The sequence below is a fragment of the Gouania willdenowi genome, chromosome 5 (assembly GCF_900634775.1).
Source record: "Gouania willdenowi chromosome 5, fGouWil2.1, whole genome shotgun sequence".
Lineage (NCBI taxonomy): Eukaryota > Metazoa > Chordata > Actinopteri > Blenniiformes > Gobiesocidae > Gouania > Gouania willdenowi.
The window spans coordinates 11,329,844-11,357,659 of record NC_041048.1 but is presented as its reverse complement, the minus strand read 5'-3'; the positions used below and the strand labels follow the sequence as shown (position 1 = coordinate 11,357,659).

Here is a 27,816-nt window from a genome sequence, read left to right as displayed (position 1 = left end):
GTTCACGAACTAATGCATTTGGTTTTGCAAATAAAAAATGTTCCCATCTAACAAATAGAGCAAGTAGTTACAAAAATTATCCTTCGAGTACATGTTTACTGGCATTTGTGTGTTTCTGAGGGCGATTATGCCTTATCTATCACTATCAATTATAAAATCTTTTCATTTAAAAACTTTCATTTTTGACATTTCAAATCAATGATAGATTATTTTAAACTGGTTATATAACTCTTATTTTATGGAGTTAAAAACATGCCAAAATCTCACAAACATACAAAAAAAGGCTCTACTCATGCACAGTGATTCACAAACAAACTCATTGAAGTTTGCAAATAGAAAACGTCATTCACAAACTAATGCAATTTGTTTTGCAAATAAGAAATGTACCTATCAAACAATTTTTTTTTCAATTACCAAAATTATCCTTTGAGTACAAGTTTACTGGCATTCTGCATATATCTGCAAGGTGAAAAATGAGTGCCAAAAGTCACATGATAGTTTTTCACGTTAACTCTTTACTTTATGAAAGCAACTGTATACTGTATGTGGGGTGTAGAGATTTCAAAACATATGCCATGTGTGTCAGGAGCCGTTTTTGGGTGAGAGAATTCCTGTCCTGTGTTTGTTATCAGTATTGTTTAGGGGTGTAACAAATTATAAGTTATGAAATACAGTATAGGGCACATGATACGAAATACTCACGATACAATATAAAAAAGCCAGATGAAGAGTAACAAATATTTAACAAATCTTAGATGATATACACAGACAGTGTATGAGAATGTTTTGCTTCACAAAAAAAGAGAATGAAAACTAATTCATCAATCTAATACCTTGTCCACACAGAGCTGGGTATTTTTTATAGACATACTGTATATCCACCCTCCTCCATTTAGAAAAAAAAAGTGAAGTCCACACATGAAGGTTTTAAAAACAAATTCCATCCACACAAAACCGCATAAATGTGCTATCCACAAGTGAATGGACGTCACTCTCTGTTGTTGGTACCTTGTGCATCTGCAGGGAGAAACCAGCGCCAGCACCAGGACCCGCACAGACCCGCAAGGCCCCACGTTACAACACCGCCCGACGAGAGTGGACGCATCAACCGCCCAAGCAGGGTCACAGACCAACAAGCAGGCGTACCCAAGCAAGCCACCCCAACCGGGCACCGCGACCCCACACCAATGCCACCAGCACAGTCCCCGTGACATTTGGAAACTTAAAATTCTGGTTATCAGTGTCCACACTCAAACACAAAATCTAAGTTTTCCCAAATCTTCACTTTGGTCGGAGTTTTACAAAAGTCCCGTTTTTAATGACCTTATGCTACGTTTTCGCATGGATGACAGGCCATACCATACACAAATACATTTGTTTGAGCAGATATCTGGCTACTTGTGGACATGGTCTAGCTGTTTTTGTTACATTCCTAGTATGGTTATAGTAGTTTTAGTAGTACTGTTCTGCATCTTCTCCCACTTTCTTCTTTGGGTGCCCTATCTGCCATTACATTCCACAATCACACACTCCTATCATAGCATTTATGTCTGGCCTTCTTTCATTCTTCAAACCTAATATTCTGTCCATCTGGCTGAAAGCAATTTATTTATCTTTGTTCTTCCTCTTGTCACTTCAACCCAACCAGCTTCTCTGAGTAAAAGAGCCTTTCATGCCTGTCCGTTCTTTGCTTTCTGCGTTAGCCTAGCAACATGTTTCTATCCCAGCACATACAAACCTTTGCTTAGGGCTTATTAAAGCTGCTGCGAATGACAACTACCATTTTATTATAAAATCAAAAAAGACATATGGTCTCGCCCTTGTGAAAAAAAAAATCTAAAATATTTCTTCTGAAAAACTGGAGACATTACTCACAAAGGTTGAAATTGCCGCTCGCAAGTTTGTTATGATTCCACCATAAATTATCGGTTTGTTGTGAAATTGTCATGTGACCAATTTTGGAAAAGTGTCATGCATTGCATTGTGGAATTTGGAGTCCTGTATAACAGTGGTTACCAAACTGTTGAGGCACCTCCTAGAGGGGTGTGGTGTCACGACAAGGCTGGTGCAAGGGGTGAGCTTTGCTAAACAGTGAGAATTAATTCATTATTACTGAAGGTTTTTCATTCTTCAAAGGGGGTGCAACAGAAAAAGTTTGGGAGCCACTGTTTTAGAAAAATCTGAAGATGGCGCAGAAGTGTTTTCACTTAATTCTTACCGTGATTTCGTATGTTTCCGTGCCAGACAAGACAGTGATTCACTTGACTCGCGATATCACGTCACTCCGATTTTTGCTGAATTTGGGTCTTTCCGTGTTAGCCAAAGTAGCCATTTTTCTTCAACAACTTTTGATCGGTGAAAACACCAGAACTATTACTTTGGCAATGTTTTTGGGGTCACAATGGCATCAGAAGGGGATGAGAACAACTTTTGGATGTAATACAGGTACAGTTGATTTATCATCTTGGTGCTTCTTGGTCACTTAGTATAAAAAGTGTTTGACTTTATTTGTGCCTTTTGATTTACTTTTTTCGGGTCTCTTTCCATTTGTTGATACTCCGATGTTTGGAATGCAGATTATGTTATGTCTCACTTTAAGTGTGAGGTTGGAAACTGAACTTACCCTAAACATATCTGTTTCTTCATGTTTGATTGAATTTAACAAAGATAATTACGATAAAACTTCAGCTACATTGGTGTGTGTGTTGAGTTTAAAGATTTCATCACACATGACTGTATCTTGGTGTCTATATGTTTATTCCATAAAGTGCTTTGTGTTTGGTTAAGAGGATGAAGGGTGGAGTCGTCTAGCGTGCAACATGTACTGTATATTTAATCTAGAATGTTTTTAATCAGTCCCTCTTTTGGTTTTTACTTTGCACTCATTTGCAGCTTTCTTCACGATACACATATCATATTTTTTTCCTTCTCATAATTCAGCTTCCAAGCTGGGCCTGTTTCTAACTGTGGGATCAGACTACAGCCTGCGACATTTAAGATCTTTTTGTCTCAGCCTTGTTTGGCTCGCTGCCTGACACACAGGTTGAGTAAGGCACCATGAAAATTCTGGGCTCTCCAGATGGCCAATTTGTTTATTAAAGCATTTTCCTGAGCCCTTTTCATGAACAGATGATGCTTAATTTCTAATACATTTCAAGGGTTGTTGTTTTTAAGACTTTTATGAACAGCACCTTGTACAGTACAGTGAGCAGCAGGGTAGATGGAATTTTTGGAAACAGACGTGAATTTCTATCTCTTTGCTTTTATGTATCTTTTAAACCTATTCCAGTAAATTCCTAAAAACTGAGACTGAAAGTGTGTATATCAGAAGGTTACTGCGTTCTTTGCTTGAGCCAATTGGGATTAAAACTATGAAATTATCACCACAGTTTCTGCCTGGGATCTAATCCACTTCATAAAATACCATAAAGGGCCAGGCCATTTTAAAGGCATCCTCCAAATAAAACTTTTTGTTAAAAAAAAAAAAAAAAAGAAGCAATTTTCCTCCTTCACTATTCCATACAACACACCATATATTTATTCAGCATGAGTGCTGAAATATTCCTTTTTCATGGTTTTCTTTGAGAGTTTTTGTCTCAGACTGCCATCAAGCTGTCACATGTATAAAACCAATGAAAACACTGCGGTGAACTATAAATGATGAGAAGCATGGATAAACACTATGTTTTTAGAAGCATTCTGAGGATAATGATCATTGTCTCAGAGGTAAATAACCCCTCTCCACGACAGTGCTCTGCAGTTGTTTGAAGACAGATTTAATAGCAGGTTTTCTTCTTTAAAGTTTGGTTTTGTTAAATGTTCCCTGATACTTTAGAAGTACTTTTGTAATATTTTTCTCTTTGTTTTTTTTTGTACCCTATAATTACCAAAATCCCCTGAATTTTTTTTTTTTTTTTTACTATTTAAAGAACCCAGCTGTTTACTTGGCTTAATGTACTCTTTACCTGCAAAACTGACTCCAAAACCAACCAAAAGGTGGAGAAACTGCCAACTCATCTTGGCATCGGCGACACATTGGAATGACAAACGAGTGCCGCTGAGCCTTGTTTAATTCCACTCACTGCCAAAGGTTTTCAGTGATAATTTTCATTATTCACAAAATACTTTTATCACTTTCTACTTTTATGACTAAGACAAGTTGATTTCATGAATGCATGAATTGGGAATTACAACTGGCATTATTACAGTATATTACAGTAGTGCACTTAAAGACGGTAACTTATTCAGAATCCAAAGACAGAAAATGAAAATGGAAAACAGAAATGTGCACTCCATTATTAATACAACAGATTAGCTTATTCACTATTGGCTTGAGTTGATTTAAAAAAAAAATATATATATACTGTAGTTTGGTTGTTTTATCTTACTTTTACTTATAATAATTGATGTCTATGCACCGATCGCTGCAGACAAAAATATCTGATACAACAAAATTGTCCATTATTACGAAAATTACCTTTACAACAATTTGTCCTTTACATTATATAAATAGAGGGCTGCACTACACCTAGTCCAGGATTTTTCAACCACTTTGTGTCGCCGGTAATTATTCATTTTCACTGAATTGTTCTAAAAAAACATTTTTTTCTTTATTGTCTGCAAATATGCCATTGTGCTGCTGTGAGCCCCTCCCCATCCCAAAGCACACATACATACAGTACATATATACATTATACATTATTATTATATAAAATTATATAATATCAAAAAATATATCATATAAAACGAAACAATATTTAACAAACATTCATCATATTTAATGTTTTTTTTTACTTTTATCTCTCACATGATGTGCATTTTTAAAAAAAATGTATAAATGATTTTTTTGTTCATTTGATTCCTATAAAAAACACTTAGAATGACTGCAGATGGTTAATTGCTCTTTTTATTTGAAAGAAGAAATATGAAACGTCATAAAACCTTTTCTTTGTGTTTATTTGATTCCTAATCAAGACACTTTGATAAGAAATACTGTATATTAGGGATGTAACGATTCACTCAACACCCAATACGATTCGATTCACGATACTGGGTTCACGATACGATTCTCTCACAATTTAGTTTACAAAATGGGACTGCAGAAAAATGATGACTGAAAAAAATTCCTTTATTTTTTTGGGGGAAAAAACTATAAAAAACTATACTGTTTTCTTTTTATTTTTCATTGTCAAAAAATCCTTTGATAAACTATTCAAAACAATGCAATTTAACTAAAAATAAATCTTGAATGAAATAAATAAATAAAGGAATAATACAAATGAAGAAGAAGCCTATTAATTTAAATTCTGGTTCTATAGTAAACAATGCAAAACTGCATAATAGTTCTTTTTAAAAGTGCAACTGAAAATGTCTTTTGTGCAAAACTGAGCATGTTACACACATACATTATATATATCATGTACATAATGGGAAGTCAGTGCATACAATAAAACCTTAATGACCACAACATACAGAGCAATGCAGCAACTCAGGCTAATTTAATATAGCATATTTACATATTTGAACAAAAAATGCTAAATTTCTTTCTTTTAGAATTACTAGTGCAGTGCCCGTAGGAAGTATGTATTGCCATAGAACATTGGAACATTGGTCCTACCTCTGCAGTGATGATGTCATCAGTCCTACCTCCACAGTGATGATGTCATACCTATGTTCCAATTTTCTAATATTCTAACTGATGACATCATCACTGTAGAGCTAGGACTGATGACATCATCACTTAGTCCGTCAACTCAGGAGGTGGGGCGTTGGGGTGGGGTGTCCAAAAAATTTGACGTTGCACACCCTTGAACCATGCAGCAGCCATGTTGAAACTCTCAGGTCAGTCTGATCCTGATCCACAGAGATATTTGAGGAACAGACACATACACACACACACACACACACACACGCAAGCACACACACACGCACACATGCACACACTGACACACAGACACACACAGACAGAGATTCCTTGCTTTTATAGAGAGATATTGGATTTGGGGGTGGGGGCAAACCCCTCCTGCATCCCGCAAACTAGTCAATTTTATCTTTTTTTTTTTTTTCTTTTTTTGATGATGAGAGGTGAGGGTCTGCCTCTCTTGACCACACTCCCCAATAATTGAGTCATTCTTTTTGTACTTTTAAAATGCAATAATATAAATTTGTCAAATGTAGGCCATGGTGGACTCGTCTTCCTCCACCGCCCGAGGTCCCTTTATAGCTTCATAGCCAATTTCTCTGAACAAATACGTAGGTTTCATCATTACAAAGTCAGAGCCTGAACTTCACCACAAGTCACTGGTATCAGAATAGGACACGCTCTTATTCTGGTTGAGGCGTTTCAACCCATCCACTCAGCTCCAAAATATACCAAACTCTAACCTGTGGGCTGGTTTTCTAAACTTCTCCTCTCCTTCTACCCAAAAATAACAAGGAGCTCTAGAAACGAACTCTTTCTTCAGTTTAACCTTCAACATCCTATGTCCTTGCTGCTGTTTTTAATAGCACAAGCTGAAGCGCATTCAGTTATTTTTTGCAATGCAGTTACGTGATGCAGTTTTTAGCTCTTCTGCCAAGACGGCTTAGAATTAAATTCCTGGGTGGAGTGCAGCCCTGGGATCTTTCTGTGTGGAGTTTGCATGTTCTCAAGATTGCATCGGCAAATGGAAGGAATGAGTGTGTAAATGTGATGTTTCTCTATGTTGAGCGGGAATAGGCAACAACAGACCTTCACAACTTGAAACAGTATAATGTGAGTTAAGAGTGTCCCGATCTGATACTGAAATTGGATCGTATTGGATATTATATTGGCCTGCATTTAAAATCACAGATATATACAGTATACTGTTGTTTATATTGGGTAATTTAGGTTCATTTTCACTGACTACAAACATATTTTTCATGTATTTGATCAAATTGTAGATTATTCTTATTTTTAAGGTGTAGCTCTCCTAGGTGAAGAGGATGTTTATTCTGCTGTTCGGTGTGTGCAGTAAGCCATACTGATTCCGTAGAACAGGATACCAGATGTATGACATAATTACAGTACGTGAGTATACATTATCTGGAAAGGCTTCACATCACCTTTTTGTCATCATCATCCACGCCACAAGATGCAACATACGTAACCCACTCGTTAATCATAAATTGATCAGTTTTTTTTTTTTTTTTATCATACATTGTTCTCTGTTTGAGTAATATCACTTGATCAAGCCTTTTCTAACATTCCTCACTACAAAATAAGTCATAAGTACCCATGATTTGCGCTGATATCGTATCAGATCGATATCGTTTTGGCCAATACTCGAGGCCTCATCATCGGTATTGCATCAGAGGGCAAATGATCAGGACATCCATGTTGTGAGTATGCACACAAAATAATAATGATGTATGTGCAATGCAATGATCCAGTTTACATTACTTACAGTGAGTGCACTGCTTGAAATAACAATTTTAGTTGCAGTTTATTAATAATAAAAAATAATTTGCCAAACAGTTGGAAATTATTGACTTTCAATGATAAATTTTGAATATATTGGACAATAAAGTTCCTTTACTTATAGAATTACCTGCTATTTTTCAATACAATAATGTATATAACATTCATGTCAAATGTTTTTTTTAATTGGAAAACAATTTCATCATCTTACTGTAGCAGCAGCTCGTTTGTAAATAGATGAATAGAGTCAACGAACAGATACAGTGAAAACAATTACCTCTATTTGTGCGACAGCAATTAGTTTGTATTTTCCAGTTAATAGATAAGGACATTTGTAATTTATTGTATTATAAATGAGACCATTTTTGTTGCACACATTGAGACAGATGTTAGCGCAGCTGGGAGAGCTGCAAGAATAATTGGGTTTATAAAAAGATTCAAATACTGCAGAGCAGCATATTTCAAATTCAATAACAGAGGAAGAACTGCTGAACAAAGTATCTTTGCCGTCCTCTTGCTTCAACATCCTTCACATTCAAATGACCTCTGAAGGCAGCCAGTTGATCTGCCTGATAGATATTACACTGTTTGGTCTGTATTGGCTGTGTGCGATATGCCACTGCTACCCCTCCCCCACCAATGCAAGCTGACCTTTAATATTTAATATACTGTACCATGTTGGGGAAAGGTCACAACTGTTTTGGCTTCTTTCCACTAGTTTTGTTGTTTGATTGGAAAATGCCCAGAGACTTTCTGATACATAAATATTTCCATTTTCCTGTCAACAGCAGGCAAAGGCCAAGTTATCACAATATATTCTCAACACAAATATTGCCTTTATAACCATGTGTGTATTACAGAGTCATCAGTCTGTCCCCCATAATCAACTTCTATTCTACCTTGACCAGATTTCTACTTTGTAGATGTTAAGTCTTTGGTCTAGAACAGGGAAGGGCAACTCTATCACATGTGATTGTATCTGATCTGAGGACCACGTGATCAATAATTATTTATAATAATGATCAGAGCATTAATACAGGGGGAAAACAGTTTTTGTCTTTTTTGTCTCAAACCAGAAACACAATAATAATAATAATAATAATAATAATAATAATAATAATAATAATAATAATAATAAATATAAATATAAAGGATAAATGATGGATACGTAAAAGTACTGCAGGTTTTGTGTTCTTGCTGTCATTGTGTGTATTTTTGGAGCTATTCTGTAATGTGTTGTTTTGTGTTTAAGTAGTTTATGTGTCTGTCTTTGTTGTTATTTTATGTTTTTGAGTCATTATGTGTGTTTTTGGTGGTTATTGGGGTCACTATCTGTATTTTTTTGCTGTTGTTTTCTGTATTTTCCTGTCATTTTGTGTAATTTGTTAACAGTTTGTGTGTCTTTGGAGTTCTTCTGTAATGTGTTGTTGTGTTGTGTGTTGTCTTAGTCATTTTGTTTGTTTAAGTGGCTGTTGTGTCTGTCTTTGTTGTAATTTTATGTTTTATGAGTAATTTTGTGTATTTTTGGAGTCATTATGTGTGTTTTTGGTGTCATTTTGTGTATTTTTCTGTCATTTTCTGCCCTTTTGTTGTCGATTAGTGCGTTTTTGGGGTCATTTTTCTGTATTTTAGATGTTGCTTTCTGTATTTTCCTGTCATTTTGTGTAATTGTGTGTGTCTTTGGAGCAATTCTGTAATGTGTTGTTGTTTTGTGTGTTTCTGTCGTCATTTTGTTTGTTTAACTGGTTGTTGTGTGTGTCTTTGTTGTCATTTTGTGTATTTTTGATGTTATTTTGTGTACTTTGTGTATTATGTTGGGCTTAATTTTCCTTCCAACTTCTTAAATTACAATTGTTGGGGATTTGCTTTGAGGGCCGCAAAAAATTAGAATGAGTGCCACATGTGGCCCCCTGGGCTGCCAGTTGCCCATGTCTAGTCTAGAACAAGCTTGAAATCAGAGTAAGACTGTAAGTATTGTGTGTCATGAATCAAATAAATGAAGTCTTTTGTCATGGGCAAAGAAATCCCTGTTCAAATTACATTACAGGTGTAATGTACATATATATGTATTTGTGTCTTTCAAGTGCAGATTTAGTATCAACAGCATGTATTTTTTCCCCCACACTCCAATTCCAGTAGAAAGGCTATGGATTACATTACATTACAATTTGTATTCACAGAAAGTGCCTGCTGCCGCTTCTCCTTATAGCAGGTGCAGGAAGCCTTCAGCCAATACTTTTTTTTAAAACTATACACATAATTTCAATACCGGGAGATCTCATAGCTATTGATTTATGTTCATTTTAACTATTATTGAAATGTTACTAACCGGGAATTCTAGACTTGCTTTCATCCCTTTTTTCATTCATTTTGTTGTCTTCTCCCCTCCCTCCCTCCCTCCCTCCCTCCTCCTTTTCTCAATGAGATGGCAACATTAATCAATTAGGTCGGCCCTTAAAGGATCTGAAGGAGATGAAGCTCCCTTCTCTCTGGAAAATGAAATGCCACAGACTTTTAAATCCAGTCAAAGGGCATTTTTCCCAATCTGGCTCTCCTCTTCTTCCCCTTCCCTTTCATTCTCCACTCCCTGTTTCATTCATCTTCCCTCTCCCATCCCCCTCTCAATTTCTCATGTGCAACACAAGTAGAAGGTTGGGGAAAGAGAGGATGATGATGATGAAGAGGAGAGTGGAATAGAAGAATGAGGGGATGATGCCACTGTAAAAAAAAATACATATATTAATATATTAAAAATGATGTTTTCTGGGATTTTTGTTTTTGTTTTTTGGTTTGGGTTTTCTTTTCTATTTGACATCTGAACATTTGTTGCATATTTTAAAACCTGGTTTTGTTGTCAAATCAAATTGGACTCAAGCATAACTTACAACATTTGGATACCCAGGGGTGTCAAACTCATTTTAGTTCAGGGGCCAAATACAGAGCCGTTTGATCTAAAGTGGGCCACAGGTTTTATGCAGGAAAACGAGTAATTTCAACATTATTGTGTCCTAGTTTTACGCTTCTACACATGCATAAAATGGAAAATATGTCGAAAACTAACAATATCCAAGCAATAAGTGACAGATATCAGTCCCAACAGGATCTTTACTTTAAATGCTTTAGATTTTGTGAGCAATTTCTATTTAATCAAGGTAAATATTATGTCATAATTGGAGGAAAAATGAAGGTTTTGAGTGTTTTCAGCAGTTTAACATTGAAAATGACTGCAATCATGAGATATAAACACCGGGAAAACTGTCAACTGTTTAACTGTCATTTTTACTTTCTCCTGCGGGCCGAAATGGATGCTCCAATGGGCCAATTTGGAACCCGGGCCATGAGTTTGACACTAAGGTAAAGTTATCTCATTGGTTAAAAAAAATAACGTAGGCAGTGGCTATTCGTACAGTTGCCTTATCAATATACCAACATTCTATCCGTATGCAGCGCCCCACATTGGCCAATTTAGGTCACGTGACGAGGACTAAACCTAACCCTAACCCTAAAAATTGTTGCGATATAGGGTTATAACCTAACCCTAAGACGCTACATACGAGTACTTTGGTAAACGTACCAATAACACCGGGGGTTGTACGTACGGCAACAGTACAAATAGACACTTTCAATAATGCAACATAATATATAATACAATTAAATGTCATGCACTGAATTGAATAGTAAATATTTTATGTGGTTGGTTTACATCTGGTGGAAATGTAATAGCACCTAATTATGAGTACATAAAAAAGGGCTCACGCAGTGGTTGGGGTTAACTCTATTAATGGCAGTTATTTCAATGGACGATTGTCCAGAGAAACAAGAGACAACATAGTTTCATTGTTGAGCGTCAGTGGCTGGAGGAGGTTAGCAAAGGGTCAGCAGTGAACGGGCCTTTTGTGGCGAGCCTGCCACGGCCTCACACCGGATTTATTTACACAGGCAACAAAACTCACCAGTGCTTTGCTGAAGAGCACTGAGAGCAAAACAAGCACAACTGTTGCTTAGGAAATAAATACTGTACCATAGCATGGGTAGGCGACATGTGTTGTGTTTAATGGATTGTTTTTAATAAAATACCCAAAAAATGAAAATGAAAATTTTTGTCCATGGTTTGTGGTTTTCAATAAATGTTGAGCAGAGGTGAAAGTAACTGATTACAAGTACTCACGTTACTGTAACTGAGTTGATTTCATGGGTACTTGTACTTTTTTGAGTATATTTCTAAATCAGTAATTTTACTTACATTTTAAAATAAGTAAGTAAGTTGTTATAATTCCCAACTGTTACTAAGTAATGTATTAGTTTTTTGTTTTAAAATGATTAATGACCATTGTGAAACTATGAAAAAATGAAATGACCAGACAACAATCAAATGCATGACATCATAACCGACCAATCAGATTAAATGTAATGCATGATGTCAAAACAGCATTGAATGCCAGTTATTTTCTCAGTTTTAGAGTTAATAAATGTAGCTATACTTAGAGCTAGGGCTGGGCAATATATCGAGATTCAAGATAGATCGTGTTTTCTATTTTGGCGATATAGAACATTACAACATCGCCAATATTGATTTATACAGTATATATATATTTTTATAGCTTATTTTGTTTAAAAACACTTGTTTTTGGAGTTGGTGCTTTCACTACATCTCAGAACAACATTAAAAGCACAGTTAGATGGATTACTGAGCGGGTCCTAACCCAGACCTTCCCCTAAACAAGCCACACGACAGAACTCACTCACATGTGCTGTCCTTGCAGGAGAAAAAGCCAAAAGTATTTGTTAATACGTAAATGTGCTTGTGTGACATTTTGCATCAGCAAATTTAACCCTGAATTTTATATCTGGTAAGACTTTATTTGAATTAAAATTATTGTGATTTATATCGTATATCGCTGTTTTGACAAAAAACATCAAGATAATATCCAGCCAGACTTAGAGCCCGATAATTTCTTTTATTATTTTTCTTTATTTTGAATTGACCTCAATGGTGTTGTTTTCATTTTTAAAAAATATAATTGTACAGTTTGACAAACCTTTTATTTTATACAGATGTGGAAAAAATAAATTAGCATAAGTTCTTGTCTCTTGCTTTTATTAGTTTATACATGAGATGTTTACTGTATGCAAGGGAACCGTGGTGAGAATTATTACCAAAAATTAACATCAGGGGTAAAATTAACTAGTAACTTTTACTTTTGAGTACTATTTAATTGAGCTACTTTTTACTTGTACTTGGGAACATTTTCAATCAAGCAACAGTACTTCTACTTGATATATCAGTACTCTTTACACCTCTGATCTTGAGCAAACAAATCCACTTTTTTTTTTAAAGCTGAACACTCCCTATTGACGTACCACTACAATCTTTTCTGATTTGTGTTCGTAATTTAATTTGAGCAGATAAAAAAAAAATAAATGGTTGACGGTTGAGGAGAAACAACCCTGCACCATGTTGACCTAAATATGTTTTTAATATGCATTTATTCAGCCAGAGTTGAGGAGAAATTTGAAAATGGAGAATTAAGTGCCTCAGAACCAATGTGATGCAGCCCCAAATTGGCACGGAGTGAAATTCATTGTATAAGAGGCAAAGTCACAAGCAAAGTCATTTACAAAGCCTTTACATGCACTCCTCCACAATAAAGTGTCTCATAAAATACAAATGGCACGAATCAAAGTAAAGGTTAGCCCATTTAGCACAATCTCTTTCTTTGGTAATATAATTTTTTATTTATTTTTTTATTCTAGTGAACTGCGGCGCTGCCAGTTTGCACGGCTGCAAAAACATTGTTATTTTTCTCTGTGTAAATTCTGCCCACGTATGAGTCAGCATTGACCTTAATGGAGCTATTAAACTATTTCCTGTTTACTATAACTTAGCTATTCTATGAACTTAGAACAACCATATATGGAGTTGTCGTCATTGAGCTAAGGCAACGTTGTCATAATATTTGGATGAATAGTAATAAAAAAAAAAGGGAATCGAGCTCAACTAAATAATGTCAACAGTTAAAAGATTTACCGCAACACAAAAAAACAAAACAACCAACATCTTCCAGCATATTAGAGAAAATGTAGGTTGTGTGTGTTCCCTGAAGTCTAAATGTCTTTGATCTGTTTTTTTTTCCTCCATAAAATGGGGTCACTCTGATTCTATATAAAATGACCAGTAAGAAAAATGCTTGGGTGTTCTGAAGCTGTATTTTACTGCATCTCTACCCAGAGCCGGTCAGACACAGGAGTTCTTATTATAGTGACGTTAAGTAACCCTTGCGTAACAGCTTATTTGTTACAGCTGAAGGAGTTGAGTAGTGAAGTATATACTCTCACATGTGGAGGAGGAGCAAAAACAAAGTGACTTTATCACAAGAGAAAATCCAACACGGAACCACGCCTTTGTGTTGATTTACGTTATTAATGTTTTTATGAAATCATACAAATGTAAACAGATATATTGAAGTGACATTGTAATTGCTAAACTAAGTGATTCCAACTATTTGCAAAAAAAAAAAAAAATATATATAAAAAAATATTGGAAAAACTAAAAATATGCTGTTGTGCCTTTGAACTACAGCAGAATTCACCAAGTGTTGCTCTGTTCCCCATAATAGAGAATGTACATATCACTACCCTACTGATGATGTGATGTTTCCCACAACATATTATCAGTAGTAGGGCTGGGTCGATAGACAGAGTTAATGATACAATGGGCTCACGATATGATACAATCAGGGCTTTAAATTTACATCCGCCAAATGTGGGTAAAAATGAACTTTGGCGGGTAACGTTGTAGCGTTACTAGCCATTTTGGCTGGTGAAGAATGAAACAAATACCACTGCATCTGTTTGAATCGGCTGCAGAAACGATGTCGCAACATCGTTGCCAGATTGGGCCTTTTTTCCACCAAGGAATTTGAGGGTTTTTGTGCGTGTTTCGACTTCAAAATGTAATGTATATCTGGCAACACTGCTAGTTGTACTAATCCAACATTTCCCATGAACACTATGTCGTGACGTGTCATACAACAATTGGCTACGTGCTTACGTTAGCGTGACTGCTTTATGGTTCGTCATCAGAGGAGTTCAAGCGGAATGACAGAATGATGATGTAAAATTAGTTAGGAACAAACAAACAAACAAACAAACAAACGTGGATATATTTATCTGGTGATGAAAAACCTAAACTGCAAAAAATGAAGGCTGCTGCTGACACAGGGGAAAATGAAGATAAAAGAGGATCTGAACAGAAGTTAGTACTGATTACTTCTATTCTTTCTAACTTCAGTGTTCCATGAATCCAATTGTCATCTGAGTAAAGTTTGTTTATTTATTTGTTTATTAAGTTAAACGGTTCACTTCTCCGACATACCCAAAGTTCTGTATTGCACCTTTTAGGCATTGTTACAAAATTGTTTTTAAATTAAATGTATATATTTTTACCATTTTAATGTATTTCTGCAATCCACTAAATTACAAACTATTTTTTAAAAAACGTGAACGTTTAAATCTATTCTGTGGCTCATAATGTAGTTTATTTTGGCTGAAAAAAAAAAATCTGGTTGGCTGGTAACTTTAAGAATCTACTAGCCATGCTGGCTGGTGATCTAAAAAGTGAATTTAAAGCCCTGGATACAATATTTTGGAAAAAGGAAAAAAAGAGAAAAACACAGGTTGAAAAAATAACTATGGTTTTAATTGATTTTAACTCTGGGCAAAATAGGGATGTGACGACACAGCTCACGAGACGAGATGAGATTTTAAGAAAACTACAATGACAAAATATATGACTGGACCAACAGGCTTTTATTTAACCCAGTTGTCCATGCATTTTGAAATGTTTTATTATAACTCTTTACATGCATGATGTAAGCACAAAACTCTTCTTCTTTTCCTTCTCCTGCTTTAGGTTCTGGCAGGCTGGACGTAGCAAAGGCGCATTACTGCCCCCACAGGTCACACATAGAAATTTGGATAGCTTACAAATAAAAAAAAAAATAATAAAATAAAACATTTAATTAAATTTAAAAAATAATAAAAAAAAAAAATTTGCAAGACAGATTTTTAAACTCGACAAGAAATCTTGTCGAGTTTAATCTCAAGAGATCTCGTCACACCCCTACTGGGCGTACATACCTACAGTAATAAATAATAATAATAATAATAATAATAATAATAATAATAATAATTCTATTTAAAGTGCAAACAGAATGTTAAAAGTCTAAAATTGAAACCAAATCATGTCATTATGACATTTTTAAAATGGAACATCACAATAACACTGGTACCATTGACGATAGATCTTGTGACGTTTTAATATTGTGTTGCACGAACATCCCATTTAATCAGTAACCAAATATCATATCAGCATGGAATAAAGTAAATATCCATGTAATGCAAAGCAACTAGTTACCATGAAGTTAAAAATGTTTAGTTTTGTTCAGAAAGTTTGATTTACTATAATTATAATTTGTTGGTATCTATGAAAATATTGTATATATATATACATATATATATATAGGTCAAAAATCTATCAAAAATAAATGTAGTTTTAGCACTTTTTGAAAGCAAAAAAACACAGCACAGAGGCAAAATGGAATTTGAAGAAAACTTGTGATCTCACCCGCTGACTGATAAACAAACTAAGAGAAAAGGTGTGTTGGACGTGCAGGCACGTGTAAGAAGCCGTCACTCAACATATATGAAATCACTTTTTCCTTTTTCCAAAGCAAATTTACACCAGCAACGCTGAATGCTTTAAATGAAATGTTAATCATGTACAAATACATTAAAAACACAATAAGGGGTAGGATATTATGTTTTGTATTTTTGTCTTTTGATCCCCATTAAAAATTTGATTTCCCTTGTCGTCGACTCTCCCTTTTATCATAAACTCAAATCATTGTCCATATAGTTTCTCTGTAGCTCCATGTTAGCTGTCACAACTAGTCGTTTTTTTTTTCTTTCTTTTCCTATAGTTGTGGCTTTCTCATTGTCTGACACGAGTCGTGTGACTCGTGTCAGTGTAAATCAATGAAATCCTGTGTGCCAGTGTCTCTATACTGTACTGTACTCTGCTGTACAGGGCACAAAATAACCTTTTACACACAGTGACATTTATATAATAATAATAATAATAATAGATTTTGAGCTCTTACAGTCCAACAGTCACATTTACAGCGAGAGCAGAAAAATGTGAACATGAACATACATGCACTTCTTCTTTTAAAAAGCCTAAAATAACACACCCGTCTGTGTCTGTCACATTACTCCACCTCTTTCTTAAACACAGTGTGCTTCACGATTGACTGTGAGTGAGATTCACCTTCTCTGTATCAATCTCACACTCTGGTGGAAAAATGTTTGGTCTTTACATCCTTTTGAGATGTCCACCAAGTACATTTCACATTCATCCAAGTGTGTACAAAGATCTCACTGTGACATCTTTTTTGTTCCCTTACTACATATAACTGGGCTGAAAATAAGCAGCGACGCACAATGGCCGTCAAGATCAACTCTGCAGACAAACATGTAAAAATAAAACAGTAAACAATGCATTAGTGATGACAATTAACACTTATTCTAACTAGAAAAGCACTCGGAGAGCTAGGGCGGACCTTCGCAAAACAGCTCAAGCTCAGCTAACACGCTCCGGTCACGGTAACATGGTCAACACAGGATTACCATGACTACCTGTCAACATTGAGCTGTGTTACCATGACTATCTAATGTCAACATTGAGCTGTTGACTCTGAGAGAACCTATGACATCATCACAAGTTCCACAGTGTGGATGGGAAAATGAACAAGATATATATATGTGTGTGTGTGTGTGTACAGTATTTTCTTTTGGTAGCCAGAACATCAAAATTTAAACACCTGATCCTTGTCCCATTTATCAATGTTCCTGAACATTTCATCCAAATCTGTTCATAACTTTTCAAGTTATCTTGCTAACACACTGACGGACACACTGTCGGAGGGTAAAACGTAACCTCACCACTCTCTGCTTCGCTCTTGGTGGAGGTAATAAGACTTCATTTATTGAAAATGGTCATTTCATATATCCCTCCCTTCATTAAATCATTCTACAAAAGAAGAAATTGTTGCTTTTTGACCCATTCTGTGATTTTATTTGCTGAAACAACTTTAACACTAGTTTTACAAGTATTATTATCATTAATTTACATAAATCAAACATTAAGGTTTTAGAATTTGTACAAATATAGTGACATATCAATCATTTTAGTTCATCTTTGAATGTCCTATAGGTCAAATGTCATGTTTACAAATGAATGGTCAGACCTATCATGATTCTATTATAACATGCAAAAAACATGCCAAAAACTTCGAACCCAGATGTATTTTTGATTGCAGAATTTGAGTGTTGGTTGTATTATTTCCTTGCTTGTTTTTTTTTTATAAATTTTGTTTACAGACTTCTCAACTTAAGATTGGATAACTTTTTATGTTCATTTTATGGTTAGTATCTATTTCCTAGATGTTAAAACGTCTGGTGTAAAGAGGAAGAAGCATTTAGCAAGTGGCTAATCAACAACTTTGAGGGGTTCTCTAAGCAGCAAGACCATTAATACTTAAATAATAATAATAATAGGTGTTACACCGTGGCTCCCCAAGGTTTAGGTCACTTACTGTATGTCAAACTCAAGGCCCAGGCTCTTGAATCACTGTGTAAATGACCAAATAATTAACACATAGATATCTTGGTCCATTCAAATTCCCAATCTCAGTGAAACTCCACAATATTTGCCACAGCTTGTTACTTTCCTTTGCTTTAATCACATGACAATGTTAATTTTTAATCACATTAATTAATTCACAATCTCCATGTCATGACACAATATATCCCGATACTAAACAATACGATATACATCGTAATATATCACAATATCCGTTATTACAAATGTCACTTTTACAAGTAAAAAATGCCATAAAACACAATTTCTTTCATTATTTTGAAACTTATGAGAACGAGTAAATGGTAACTGTAATTTGAGTACCAATATCAAAAATGATCACTGTCAAAATAAATGTTTCTGTTGGGTTCTTAAATTCTTTAAAAAAAAAACCTAGCCACACATCTATAAATGTGCCCAGTATGTTTTACGAAAATAAATTCACTTCTAAGCTTAAACGCATGAAGGAGTGAGGTAGTTTAATATGGTCTGATGTGGTTCACTGACACATAGTAAACGGGCGTTTTTAAGACATGCTATGCATATGTTAGAGCAATGAAATGTTTCAATTTTTTTTTTTAATTAAAAAAACATTATTAAAAAAAATCGATTTGGACATTTTTCGGATTGATACAATAATCGTGTGGGGAAATATCGCGATACATCTCCGAATCGATTTTTTCTTCCCCCTTATAAATGACACAAGCTTTGGTCACAACATTTTAAAGAGAATATCCTTCACTGAAATGACTGTGTCTTATATAGTACATACTTTATATCAGTTATTTGTCATTGAGGTACACATTAGAGCACAATAAGTTTGTAAATGAAAATTGAAAATGTGCAGTCTACTGGGGATCAAAGTTTTTAGTGTTTGGCCTCTAAAAGAAAATGAGTTTGTCAATTGGTTTAAGTCAAACTGTGTCAAACTCAAGGCCCGGCGGCAAAATGTGGCCTTGTGGAGCATCCAATTTGGCCCGCCTAGAGAAAGTCATCTACAAAGATATACATTTGCAAAATACCAAATAATTAAGTTTTAGATTTCTCAACCACGAGTCTTATTTTATCACAAATTGAGGGAAGAACTGACATTTTTTCTGAAATCTTGCAATTTCCTACTAAATCCCTATACCAAATATTAGATATTGTCTGTGCTTTACATACTTTATGTATCATTTATACGCAGATGTGCAAACCAGGGCACAATATTGTTGAATTTGCTCTTTTCCCACCAAAAATCTGTGGCCCACTTAAGGTTAAACTGGTCCATATTTGGCCCCTGAACTAAAATGACTTTGACACCCTTGGTTTTAGGTAAACTCAGGAAAACAAATAAATCCTAACATCACGGACCCTTGGGTGACATTCCCTTCTCTGGTCGGTAGAGGTCGCAGCTCAGCAGCCTCTGAGTGGACAAGGACGCACGGACGGATGGATGTGCGCGCTCCCACATGACAAAGCCTCAGTGCGTCTGGAAACCAGCCGCGGTGATCGGACGAGTTTTGGAGCATCATCATCATCATCATCATCATCATCACTGCATCTTTAGCTGCTGCTGTGAATAAGTGAAGCAGTCTGAGCTGCTGCTGCTGCTGTGTGTGTGCGTGTGAGTGTGTGTTCGGCACTTTGTGGACAGGTGGAGTGCTCTGCTCTGCTCCATTGTGAACTTTCGAGGGATGTTTCAGCAGAACGGCATCTGCGCGCTGACTGCACAGATGGAAGTGCAGTAACTACCGGACGAAACATCTGCATAAGCAGTTTTTATTTGACTCTTTCTGTTGTTTGGCTTCACAGGAGCAAAAGAGGGAATATAGTGAGAGTAAAGAGGGGGAGGAAGCCAGAGCGAGCAGGAGAGAGAGCGAGAGAGAGGTGGCACAGGTTTTTGGTTTTTGGTTTTTTTTTTCTTTTTTTTTTTTTTCTGGAGCTGCGCTTTCATGCCGTCAAATTCACGGACTCTGAGATGGACGTCAGATTTTTTCCAGCTCCCCCTTCAAGCGTGGGTTCGTGCACGTTACCGAGTGAATCCGGTTTGGACTATTACCACTCCAACAAGGTAAAGCTCTATCTCTTCTTTACAAATACGTAACTGTGGCGAGGCAATGCGCACAGGGCTCCATTGATCCCTCACTCTCACTCTCTCTCTTTCTCTCTCTCTCTCTCACACGCACACACACACACACGCACAGGAGCACAATTACAGTCTGTGCTGCAGCCACATCAGCATTGACAAGTATTGCCCTCTCCGTTCCTGGGGTTTAGCAAGTGAGTTCCGTGCGTTTTTGTTGTGCGTAAATGGAACGGTAACACCTGCTCTGTGGGCGCGCACGTGGTTTTCACTTCAGCTTAAAATCTCATTATCAGTGACAATGACAATAAGCAGTTTGCACTTCAAGATGTGGACACGCACTTTCATCATGTGTAAGTTTCCCTTAATTATAGAACCGGAAACGGAAACCAGTGCGTAATTGTTGTTGTTGTTGTTGTTCCCACCACAATCTTAGCGTTTGGATCCACTTTCTGTGTTGCACATGCTTATTCTTACAAGTGGTCAATCAAATGAAGTAAGTAAACAGTGTCTTACAGCAGTGGTTCCCAACCTTTTTTTTGGTCACGACCCTCATTGTTATATCATTTCTGGCGACCCCAAATATTTTTTTTTTCTAGAATTAGTCTTTGATCGTGTTTGTTATACTATGTAACAAATACAGAGTATAGCCAGGAGTAGTGCACAAAAAGTGACAAGATACGCCAGGTCAGATATTTAAAAAAAAATAAAAAAAATAATTATCTTTCTTATTTACTTTATATTGCATTTTATTTGAACTAGTAGATAGTGTAGAATACAGCTGTGTAAGAATGATAATTAAAAAAATGTGAAAATGTATTTTTAATCAGGAATTACTTTAAACACATTCCAGTCGACCCCAAATGTGGTCACGACCCCAATGTTGAAAACCACTGTACAACTGTTTCCATGTGGATTCCTCTGCAACCTCTTAATAATCAAATATTATTCAAACATGCATTTTTCCCTCCGTATTTAAACTTCCATTTATATTAACAAATGCATCTGCTGTGGAATGACAATAATAACATACAAAATGTTACTATTTATGAAAAATAAAATAAAATGGCCAGGGAATTAAAACATAATTTACAGAACACTTTTCATGAAAATCACTTTAATAAATCATATATTGATGGAGTACCTGCTAACAAACCTAACATATAATATAACCAATTGTAATACTATTGATGACTCCCCCTTTTTTACATTGACATTCATTCTTTTACTGCTGCATCAGTATCTGTACAGTAAAAAAAAAAACAACAACCTCATCATCAAAGGACAAGAGAACTGTACATTCTGAACGAGTCCCAAGTGGTGAAGTTTCTTTCCTTGTGGTCAAGGTATAAACTTGTGTAAACATTGGTCTGTGTGCCTGCTGGCAGATCACAGCCGCAGCCATTCAAAAGGATTATTGCTCTCCTTTTGCACATGCGGGGAAGCTATCGCAGAAAGTTAGCATTTACTGATGACAAAGTGACACATTATTGCACGGTGTAACATTTGTATTGTTAACCTCTCATGTTGATAATACACATGTTCCTTGTATGAAAAACATGTATGCACAGGGTTGATTTCCGTCAATCATCAACTCTTTGCTCACTGCAGTGTGCAAAATACAACACATCGCACATGTGTCAAATTTATGGCCCGGGGGCCAAATCCGGCCCTTTAGAGGATCCAATTTGGCCCGCAGGAGAAAGTAGAAATGACAGAGAAAACATTCATCATTAAATGAAACTCAACAATATTTTCAGGGGCTGTCTCACAGTTTTTACGATGCTTGTATCGCACGATTGCAGTCATTTTTAACTCTAAGCATTTGAAAAAACAAACATTTTTTACAAAATCCTTAAATTTTCCACAAATTATGACAGTATTTCCTTTGATTAAATAGAAATTGGTCACAAAATCTAAGAACATTTAACTAATATATCTATCACTTATTGCTTGGATATGGTCGGTTCCTTATGTATTTAGTTTATTAATTATACGCAATGGTGCCAACTAGGGCACAATAATGTTTAAATTACTTGATTTCCCGCATAAAATCTGTGGACCACTTGTGATCAAACTGCTCCGTATTTGGCCCCTGAACTAAAATGAGTTTGACACCCCTAACATATCGCATCCTAAGCTCATTAAAAGGTGAATTAGTTCAAAAATATTGCTTTACTAAAGCACTGTAAAGCACTGTCTGTCTTTTTTCAGTTTGTAACTACAACCACAGCTGTGTCTGAGGGCCCAGGTTTAGTGGCATTACCCCAACGACCAGTACAACTTATGGTTATATTTCAACTTTGGGTTTCATTGCGTGACATTGTCATTACCAAAGTAACAGGTGTGACTGAGATGCAAAGTGACACATTATCTGCAAAGTGTTTCTACTGCTGGAAACCAACACAAAGGCTTCATGTTGATGTTTTGGGCGGTAATTCATGATGGTGGCAAATTTATTCCAGGTGCAAAGTGGAAAGCAACACATTCACATTTGACGAAGGCTTCAATATGTTTGATATTGTAATCAGATTATCATCATTGCTAGAGATTCCTAAAAAAAAAAAAAAAAAAGGACTTTTCAATCCAAACAAACACCTAAAAAATACAGTTTTCCTAAACAGTTTCCAAACCTTTCATTCCGTCCTCCCGTGACTTGTTTATACACCACAATTTCCATCTCAAACAGGCAGGAAATGCATCAAAAAAGCCATATTTAAATGCATGTAGCTTCCTGTTATACCGGTGCCAACTGAAAGCACGTCTGCGTTTGAGTGTGACTGTTTAAGTGGGCGAGAATGACTGTAAAGGCTTTTGCATATTAAGCAATCGGGGCTATGTATCTGTGTTCTTACTGAAAGGGTTAATAATGGCGGCTCGTGAAGAATGTGTAAGCTGAAAGCTGAAACTGGTTCACGCTGATTGGCAACATTCAGAGAGAGAGAGAGAGCGAGGGGTGGGGGGCGGGGGGGGGGGGGGGGAGTGATGAACGGCAGGCGTATAGATCACACTGACAAGAATAAATGTATACTTTAAATGCATGAATTCATGTGACCTTTGGATATAAAGGAAAGTTTGCTGCTTGGAGTGAGATATGAATATAGACAGTTCTTTCTGCTTTTATGAAGGCTTGTAAAAAATAAATGTTACCTTTAGGAAACAATTATAGGGAATATGAGTTTTTCTTTTAGAGATAAAAAGAAAAGAGCACAATTACAAACAGTGTTCATTTTGATTTAGTTTTACTTTTGACTAAAATGCAACCTTGTTTACATCAAAAATGTATCACCAGGACCATTTCAGTGATGTAGTCTAGTTTTAGTCAACTAAATGACATTAAGGATTTAGAATGGTAAATTGGTTTCAGATTAAGTCGACTAAAATACAAAGAATTAGAGTTTATGCATTTTTTTTTTTTTTTAAAGGATTTTTTTGGCTCTAGTGGCCTTTATATGACAGTTGCTTGACAGGAAGGGGGTTGGAGAGAGCAGGGAATGACACGCAGGAAAGGGTCCCAGGCCGGGAATCGAACCTGGACCCGCTGCAGGTGAGGAGCTATGGCCTCTGTACATGGGGCGGGCGCTCAACCCACTGAGCTACACACCACCCCGCATTTTTTTTTTCAAAGATGTATTTACAATTCATCAACCTAAAATGGTTAATGGGTATTAATGATTGTAAGCACACATTGACATATTTGATGTGATCACATATGACCACATGAGCCTTCCACAAACACAGTCAGCTTACTTCCTATTGGATCACAGCTGGTCCCGCCTTCTACGCGACACAAGTAGTTTTGATTGGATACCTTGCAAAGAATAAACCTAGCTCGATTTGGATTTTGTCCCAGGTAAACTTTACAGTTTGGTTTTATGTATTTGATGAAAACATTGATATATTTTGCTATGGTTTACATTCATAGTCTAGTTCACGTGTCAAACTCATGGCCCGAGGACCAATTCTAGCCCTTTGGAGCATCCAATTTGGCCCTCAGGAGAAAGTCAAAATGACAAAGAAAACATGAATCATTGTTTATCAAAAATTAACACTCCTGGTGCTTATATCGCATGATGGAAGTCATTTTTTGTGTTAAAACATTGAAAAAATTCAGAAGTCTTACAAAATCCTTACATTTTCCTCAAATTAAGACATATTTCCTTTAATTAAATAGAAAATTGTCACAAAATCAAGGAGAATTAAAGTGAAGATCCTGTTGGGACTGATATCTGTCACCTATTGCTTGTATATTGTCGATTTATGACATATCTTGTATTTTATGTATACGTAGAAGTGCAAACTAGGGCACAATAATGTTGAAATTATTTGTTTTCCCGCTTAAAATCTGTGGCCCACTTGAGATTAAACTGCTCTGTATTTGGCCCCTGAACTAAAATGAGTTTGACACTCCTAGTCTAGTTCAAAGTTTAGTATCGTCACTTAAAAAATGTAGTTGATGAAAACTATGACGAAATGTTTTAGACAACAAAATGAACAGTGGCTACGAACTATCTAAGTCAGGGTTGTCAAACTCATTTCAGTTCAGGGGCCAAATATGGGGCCACAGATTTTAGGTGGGGAAAAAAGCTCAATTTCAACATCAATATGCCCTAGCTTGCACTTCCACGTATAAATGACATGTTAGACACTGACAATATCCAAGCAGTAAATGACATATCAGTACCTGCAGGATCTTCACTTGAAAACAGTGCTTTTGTCACAATTTTTTGTATAGGAATTTTGTAGGAAATAGCTAGATTTAAGAAAAAGTGTTAGTTCTTTTCACAATTTGCGATAAAATATGACTCTGGTCATGTGATAAAAGCTTCAGAAAAATGTGAGCCTCTGCAAATATTGTGTAGTTTCATCAAATTTGTGATTTTAGAGTGGTTGAGAAATCTGAAACTTAAATAATTAGTGTTTTGCACATATATTCTTGTTTTCTTTGTTGTTTTTTTTCTTTCTCCAGGAGGCGACAAATTGAATGATCTGTCAGGCCACGAGCTTGACACGTGTAATCCAAGTGCCCCTCTAATGGATGCCCTAAAAACAGCGGAGTTATTTAATCAATCAAATGATTTATTTATCGTGTGAAACAGGTGGATTTCATAGAAATGTGATGTGATGTGATGAAGCAGACTATTAATCCACATTGACTAACAATGCAAAGATCAGCACACGAGTTCAGCATCGATTTCTGCCCCCCCGTTGCCCCCCTCTCCGCTCCATCCGACTTGCGCTGTCTTGCACTTGCAACAATCGCAGTGAGTCATCTTTACTTTTCACCCAAGATTCCTCCTAATCTTTTTGAAGCCTCGCTGTATCTTCCCTTGCTGAGTGGGAGGCTTGTTTGTTCGCCGTATACTCAGTTTTGTATACTAGCGCTGAAGGCCACTTCTGTGCAAATGCCTGTTTTAGTGGGAGACTCTTTGTCAAATGCATTATGACTTGTGCTTTACCCTGCGGCGGAATCACTCCGGTGAGATGAAGTTGGATAGATTACTGTAGATGTTTCACTTTCTCCTCATCCCTCTTCCCTCTAAGATTGCCGTGCCCACGAGAGAGCCTCCCATGTAATTATACTGTAGTTATACTGTAGCTTTATAATCTGATGGTTTGCAGATGTTTTTCTTTACATAGTTGGAGCCTGTTTCCAACTCACTATGTTATTTATATACACTAGTTTGCGTGCGTGTGCACTCATGAGTTGATATGTTTTTACACTGTATTAAAGCTGCTACTCCGATGATCTTTTTATGATATGAAATCATAGTGTAGGCTTCATTGATCAACAAATCTTTTTTTGTTCTTTTTTTTTTATTTCACCTTGTCTGCATATGCTGTTGAAGGTCAACACTATATGTAGTGCAAACTTTTTGCAACAGCTATGCATTGTTTATTATAGCAATCGAATAATTTATTTGCATGAATGTGACCATCACTAGCCCTCCCCAAAGAAGGGTAAAAAAATTAAATACATTTTATTAAAGGGAGAATAAAAAAAGAGGGGGCAGTGTTACTCCTTGGTGAGGGAGAGGGAACAGGGAAGAGGGAGTTAGGGTAGGACAATGGAAGGGGTGGGGAGGAGTCGACTATTTGAAGGTGCGAGTGCAATGTGATGTGACAGTATGTGATGTTACAGTTGATGTTACTGATCAAAAAAATCAAAGATAATTTGCTTGAAAAAAAAAAAAGTAAATGGACAAAATTGCCGCTTTTTTCAGTCTTTCCTGTAAACACCATGTTTGTTGCATTGCATTGTGGGATGTGGAGTGGCAGGGACGTGTGCATAGAAGTGTTGTTCTTCATTCGGACACCAAACTAGAACAGAAATGTGAATCACTGTCCTTGTCTGGCAAAGAAACACAAGGAATCACAGTGAGAATTAAGTAAAAACACTTTTAAGCATCCCTTTATGGGACTCCACATCCCACAATGCAATGCGCAAAAATGTCAACAAACATGGTGTTCACGGTAAAGATAAAAAAGAAACTTTCAAGTGGCAATTTTGACCATTTACATGTTCTTTTTTTGTTTTTCTCGAGCAAATTAACTTTGATTTATTGATCAATGAGGTACACACTTTGATTCTATGTCATAAAAATGTCTACCTTTTTTTTAATTTTGAAGTAAATTATTCATGATTCATTGATCTATGAAGAATACACTGTAATTTTATCTGATAAAAAAATAATCATAGGTAGCAGCTTTAATTATTTTGTATCTCTCCAAGTACAGATTCTGTTCATCACTGCATTAGTTAGGGTATATTTCATAGTATACGCAAAATACATTTAGATGTTTAAATTACAGAAGGTAATGTGTTTGTTTTTTTCTCACTGTCCTTAAATCATGACGGTAATAGATGCAGAAAAAAAAGACAAGTTATTCTAGCAGCACCTCATTCTGTACACAGAGAAAAGTTAATTACACGGAGGAAAGCATTCTTGGGGTTTTTCATTGTGCCCATTCATAACATTCTGCTGACTGGCCAGTCTGCAGTTGCAATATCCCAACCTATTCTCACAGGGAAAATGTTAACCCATGCACGGCTCAAAAGCTGCTAACTTTTTACAGTAGTGGCTACGTTTCTCTAACGCTAACACAGGAGGTTCACTGAGAGCAAACTGAGTGGTGGATTTTACATAAAGATAAAAGATTACCCAGTGTTTACTTTGTTGGAATATTTTAAGATTTTTTTTTTTGCTACTTTCTGGCACTATATTCATGAACAGGTCTTTCTGTCTACTCACATACACCCCCCCCCCACCCCCCCTCTCTGTGCAACTTCTCTCATTTACCTTCCCAGCAGCAATGTCAAAAGGTTGTGAAAAAACGCTGGATGGCCTGAGGCTGATTGTGTCTTTGAGTTAATGATACGTAGCTACAGTAGGATACTACAGCAGTATACTACAGTAGTATACTACAGTAGGATACTACAGTAGTACACTACAGTAGGATACTACAGTAGTACACTACAGTAGTATACTACAGTAGGATACTACAGTAGTACACTACAGCAGTACACTACAGCAGTACACTACAGTAGGATACTACAGTAGGATACTACAGTAGGAGACTACAGCATTACACTACAGTAGTACACTATAG

General features: G+C 36.1%; 1 protein-coding gene across 4 annotated transcripts in view; it reads left to right on the top strand.

Moving 5' to 3' along the window:
• Positions 1 to 20,068: 20,068 nt before the first annotated feature.
• The window catches only part of tox2 (TOX high mobility group box family member 2), a 128,871-nt gene continuing 121,123 nt past the window's right edge, over positions 20,069 to 27,816 (top strand). For 3 of the 4 annotated variants that reach the window (XM_028447841.1, XM_028447843.1, XM_028447840.1), the window contains exon 1: positions 20,069 to 20,193. In XM_028447841.1, coding sequence (XP_028303642.1) covers positions 20,101 to 20,193 — 93 coding nt within the window. In that variant the 5' untranslated portion in view covers positions 20,069 to 20,100. Of the gene's footprint in view, positions 20,194 to 20,476; positions 20,559 to 27,816 lie in introns of those variants that run through there. The other variant, XM_028447842.1, reaches the window with a different exon arrangement.